Source organism: Beta vulgaris, chromosome 7 (genome assembly GCF_026745355.1).
Source record: "Beta vulgaris subsp. vulgaris cultivar EL10 chromosome 7, EL10.2, whole genome shotgun sequence".
NCBI lineage: Eukaryota > Viridiplantae > Streptophyta > Magnoliopsida > Caryophyllales > Amaranthaceae > Beta > Beta vulgaris.
The window spans coordinates 13,844,708-13,850,707 of record NC_079208.1 but is presented as its reverse complement, the minus strand read 5'-3'; the positions used below and the strand labels follow the sequence as shown (position 1 = coordinate 13,850,707).

Here is a 6,000-nt window from a genome sequence, read left to right as displayed (position 1 = left end):
ACACCAACTAATCTCCTTATCGTTTAGATCTGATAAGAAATCTACATCATATTTTTTCAGATTTTATTTACCAAAATTACTTTAAGTAGTGAAAAATAAATCATTTCTCACCTGAATTCAACAAGTGCTCATATCCATTAACGTTCCCCTCCACGTTATCATTTTCCATCGAATCACATTTTGCCGTTGCATCTGCTGTTGCTTCAGCCTCTCTATTCTTGCCTTCTGCTGTTGTTGTCTCCCTTTTGTTCTGCATCCCTTTCATCATCCCTCTCATTTTCTGCCTCCCTTTCTTCTTCTGCCTCCCTCTCTTTTTCATGTTCTCCCTCTCCTCCAAACTCCCCTTCAGCCCTTTTTCTCTCCACCCTCTCATTTTCTGCCTCCCTTTCATGTTCTCCCTCTCTTCCAAACTCTTCAGCCCTTTGATCTTCTGCCTCCATTTCCCTTTCATCTTCTGCCTCCCTTTCCCTTTCATCTTCATACTCCCTTTCTTCCACATCTTCTGCCTCCATTTCCCTTTCATCTTCTGCCTCCATTTCCTGTTCTCCCAAACCATCTAATGCATCTTGAACTTCCTTCCTCAGCTTATACTCATATGGAGTATATTTACAATATCCTTTTCGTCTCCCATTTAACATCCCTTTCCTCTTCCTCTTTTTATTGCCACCATTGTAGTTCACCTGTTCAATTCAATTAGCTCAATCAAATTGCTATGATTACCATATATTTACATGTTTCAAATATATACAACTTCCTCACCTCGACTACAGATGATTCACTAGGCATTTTATCTCGTGCTTCGAATGGATGAGGTTCACCATATGCAACATCTAAACACTTCAACACATTTAAATATGTCATTCAGTTATCTTATATTCCACTTATATACTATATCTGAACAGAACAACACTTACCCCAAGCCGACCGTAATCACGAGAAACTTTCATGTCCTCTCTCTTCGCAAGGTTTATGTCTTCCTTGCTCCAAGCCTGCATTCTTGGAAAAACTCCCCATAACACAGGGTTCCTCTTCAACCGGTCCAAGTAAAAAACCTGTACAATACCATAAGACAATACATTCAACAACCACCACAGAAAATGAACCATATACAAAATGAACCATAACTAAATTAACTAACCGCCAAGAATATTGTGCATCCTCCGCAACACTTTGCGAAACCATCAGTATAGAACCTCTTCGCAAAGTTACCCACACATTGCATTAGGTGATCCAAAACAAAGCTACACCAATCATATTCTTTCGCCCTTTCCGCTATGGCTACAACGGGAAGCATATGCACAGACATTCTATGACAGCTAGTCGGAGCCAACAAATCATTAACTGCCAACATCATAAAGGCTTTCTTGAAATCACCCTCATCACCTACTGGTCCCTCCACAAGTTCCATTATTGTCTTACGTTCAACTCTCTAGGACCGGAGGGGCACCGTGTTACAAACGCGTCACACAACCTTCCCACTTCACTTTCCATTTCCTCATTTTCACACACTACTGGTACACCTCTAGGACCAATTGGCAGACCTAGAACCCAATGCACTTGGATCTTCGATAGCGGGAATTCTAAGCCATCATTCAAAACCATTCTCCTCCTCTTAACATCCACCATCGTGCACACCAATAGCATAAATTCCTTGGCAACCCTTTATCTACAAAGTGAAGCAATCCACCAAACCCCATCTCACAAACAAGTCGCTTTTTTCTTTCATCAAACTGCTTCACAATTTGTCCAAAGGTCTCCACTCGACAGTTTATATTTACTTCCTGTCATTTATTCATTATTTTAAAACTAACACAACAAACATGTAACAATTCAAATTTAGCATGTGAGATTTTATTTAAGCATGATACCCGTTTATACAGCTCCGAACGTCTCGCAATTACTTCGCCGCTATCCTTCAACCTTCCACCAACACTTAAATCATTTACCTAAAAGATCAGTTTAAATTGCAAGTCCATCACTTAACCATCCTTACTTCACTAAATATTTACAACCATCAGTAATACCCACCTTATATATTTCAGCGTCAACAGGTTTCCTTGTGCCTCCAGTTTTCGCAGTACTACGTTCATCTTCCTATATTTAACCATTTTTTAAAAACATTATCATTCATTCACAAAATTACTGTCTAATCTTCGAATTATGGGAACAAAGCACATCTCAATCTTCATAAGTGGTGCAATTTAATTAAAGCATACCTCCTCATACTCTGCCACACCGCGTTGCTTTCTACGACACTTACCCTTTCCTCCTACATTGTCATCACACCATTTTCACATGGAAAACAAAGAAAATTACTCATATGCTAAAAAATTATCACATGCTATATATTCAACATGCAATTCAAATAAATACCACCAAAATCAAGCATCTTCGGTTTCCTTTATTATAATTTAACAAAAAATAACATTATTCCATCAATTAGTCTTATATTTACATATATGCTAATCACTTACCTCGGACCATAGCTGACCTTCTCTTTCTTTCGCCTGTATTGTCTTCAACCTTTCAATTTCTATTTCTTCAACGCCCAAATTGTTAACTCCTCATAAAATCCTCCCTTAATAATTATATTTTGTTTATAATTCCTCACCCTTTCAAATTTCGGAAATATATTCAGATTGTCTCGATTTTCGGGATTTTTCTCTTTCTTTCCTCTCTCATTATTGTCTTGTATTGTCCTGTCATAAGTACTTACAACTGTACTTAACAACATATAATATTTTATTACAAGGGAAAAGGCAGGAATCATCCGGGAAAACAAAACGTCCGTTACCCCTCCCAAGGAAAAGACTTCCAAGCCCTTACCTTTTTTTGTGAAAAGACCAGCGTGTCCTTGCTATATGTTTATAAACATCTAGCAATTAGATGTTTATCATTTCTCCAATGACACAACTCACAAGTGTTTAAGTCTTTCTTTCCACGTGAGTGGAAGCTGTACTCTCTCTAAAGTCCAACTAAGAAGAGTCAAGACTTGAGAGTTAAGACCAATTCACCATCTTCTGAAACTCCGACTTCCCTGATCGCCGTCGCATGTCCCACCGATCATCCCACGCCATTTTTATGTACTTTTCTATTACCCTTTCTCTTTTCTCCCTAATTGTTTTCTAAAGCATCTTAATTTTTTTTTAAATTTTAGAATCTTTTATTATAATTATGTGAATTTTGACCTTCAACTGAAATTAAGAACTGAATTATGCTTGTTATCTTGTTTTTTAAATTAGCACTATTATGTAATTGAGATCATCGTGAATTAGTTAGCTGAATGGGCCAATTTAATTTATCGTTGCTTTCTTTTGTGCTCAATTTAAATGGCAACTTGGTAATTTTGTTATCTTCATATTTTTAGATTGTTGTAAATTTGTTATGGTTTTATTTATGGTAGTTTTATACTCATGTTGTTTTCTTATCATATGAATGTTGATTAACTTCGGAAAAAAGTGACCTTTGTATAATGAAATTACTGTTGATTTTATTTAAATGATAATGCAAGCAAGTCAAAGTAACCTAAGTTAATGCGTAAAGAATTGTTTTTTCTACCGTTCGGTTTAAGTGTTCGATCTTATCATTTTTCTAGGCTCCTACTACATGCTTCTTGGTGTATCTCGTGCGTGTTGACCTCATAGTTTGAATTTCGGGGGGAGGGGAAGATGATAGTTGTATACATGTAGTATTTCTTGCAAATAGTTTGCTAAAATCAAATAATATATTAGATGGGGTTACTGGTGTGTATTGACAATTAAAAAGCGTTTTCCACCTGGTTTCACCTTTTATTAGAACTCGAGTTACCAAGGATTCGATGAAGATTGGGTTATAGTGCTAATGCGATGCACACCCTTTTTAGTTGGTGCCTTAATGTATTCAATTCTCAAAGTTCCTTCTGATGTCTTCTTATTCTCGAGCCTGTGTCATTACTCACTCTCTAGCCTTGTAGATCTTATATGGGAGTGGCACTCTTGCCACTAAGAAACAAGAGTATGCCATGTTATAACCTCCTGAACAATGATATATCTATTATGTTTCCAATTTCTAATAATACCTCAATGCTTGACATGCTGTATATAGGGGTGTAAGTGGATTGGATTAGACTTTGCCAAATTCAAATATAGTCTAAATTTTTTTGGACTATTGAGTCCGAAATCCGAATCCAATCCAAACTTTCTTTTGAGTCCTATCGAGTCTGAGTTTTTTTCTTGAAGCCGAATCTAGTCCAGTCCGATTATTATATAATTTATTAGTTTTTTTTTGCCAATTTAGATTCACAATGTTTTTTAAAGATTGAATCATTGAAATTTGAAAAAATGGACTCATTACATCCATTACATAAAGTCAATTACATACATCTTTAAAGTCTAATAAGAGTAAATTGCATAATACAAAAGGCTCCAAAAGGGTTAAAATAACTTTGACTTTTAAGTTTTCACTTCTTACATTGTACTTTTGGAGGGTAGGTGCAAATACTACCCTAGCTTAAAATTTTAAAGCGGGAATGTTAAAAGTCCAAAATTTCAAAAGAAAAATGTCAAAGAATATTTTTTTAGTCCAATTGTTTGGACTGAATATATTATATATTTTATTTTAATTGGACTTATCGGATGTGTGTTTTTTCGTCGATCTTTTTTATTAGTTATAATGTTTGTTTTTCACCATTACTAACACACAGCTTTCATCATTAATTTATTTAGCTACATGTTAGTAAAATAATGAAATTTTGATAGTTGGATAATATATATGTGAAATGTGTCATAAATGCAACTAGACCCCACATGGTACTATATATTTTTAATTATTAGTAAAAAGTAATGGTCGAAGTATCAAAAAGCGAATGTTGCTATAGAAGAAAAAAGACAATGGACTTATATGTTTGTCGAAAGGAAGACTTGAACGCTTAGATGTTTCTTGCATGTGGGGGGATGACATGCGTTGGGGTATACAGATTATAACTTGTCACAGAAAGTTATTGTCTCCCATTGATTATTTGAGGACAAAGGGAGAATATGATTGTGGGACAATGGAGTATCAATTAATTAGCATGATGATTGTGGCTTTGGGGGGGGGGGGTAACAATGATATAACATGTTCTTCCTTTCCCTTCCAGTGTGTCTATGACTCTATGCTGTCGGGTGAATCATAAATTTTGCCTCTTCCATGCATATGCAGATTGTGCTGGGGCTCGAGATCTGAGCATGTGGCGCAAATACATCTAAGAAAATCAGTGCTTGTACCATTGCAATTCTACAGTTTGCACTGATTAAAGTAAAAATGAGAAGTATTTTCCGCAGGTTGATCTCTAACTCTGAAAATTTCATTCCTTACTGCAACTTCATGCTGCAAGAATTTATTTTTAGTTGTTCTTGAATTTCTTTACTCTCTGTTACAGTGGGCACGTAAGAAAACTAAACAATGTGATGCGGCTTATTCTAACTACGTTTGTGGGGGTTGTATTTGGGTTCTTTATGGGAGTATCCTTTCCTACGCTTTCTCTGACAAAGGTATGTGGATCTACTTGATTTCCTATTCATTTTACTTAGGCTTGAACTTCCATTCATTATCTTTGAGACTTTGACACCCTCTTGTACTTTGTTGTGTGCTGTTACCTTATTTTTTTCAGATGAACCTTCCAGCACCTCTTTTACCTTCTATTGATCTAACTTACATTGAAGATAAATATTCTGGCCTTTCAACACAAGCCTTGCTGAATGTTTGGTCTAATTTGAAAGGGAGAAAGGCTGGCTCATCACAGGGTCAGACATTAAATGACACAAAGGTATGTGCTCATCATGATAGAACCGTGTCATGACATATCGATACATTGCTAGGCGGTGGTGGATCCAGGAATTCAACCATGTGCGTTCGGAGCCGGTCACAATATAGACTATAATCATTTATTTAAAAAGTTCAATACATTGATTCAAATATCAAATTGCAATCGCTAAATAGGATGTTAATTCGGTGGATACAAAGATAAAAAATTACAAAAGC

The 6,000-nt window shown here is 35.9% G+C and overlaps 1 protein-coding gene across 1 annotated transcript in view; it reads left to right on the top strand.

Moving 5' to 3' along the window:
- The first annotated feature begins 2,913 nt into the window (after positions 1–2,913).
- LOC104908903 (uncharacterized) overlaps positions 2,914–6,000 on the top strand; it is a 28,305-nt gene continuing 25,218 nt past the window's right edge. Inside the window, exons 1-4 of the mRNA XM_048634186.2 lie at positions 2,914–3,083; positions 5,179–5,300; positions 5,399–5,510; positions 5,630–5,785. Of these exons, the coding sequence (XP_048490143.1) occupies positions 5,281–5,300; positions 5,399–5,510; positions 5,630–5,785 (288 nt within the window). The 5' untranslated portion in view covers positions 2,914–3,083; positions 5,179–5,280. The remainder of the gene's footprint in view (positions 3,084–5,178; positions 5,301–5,398; positions 5,511–5,629; positions 5,786–6,000) is intronic.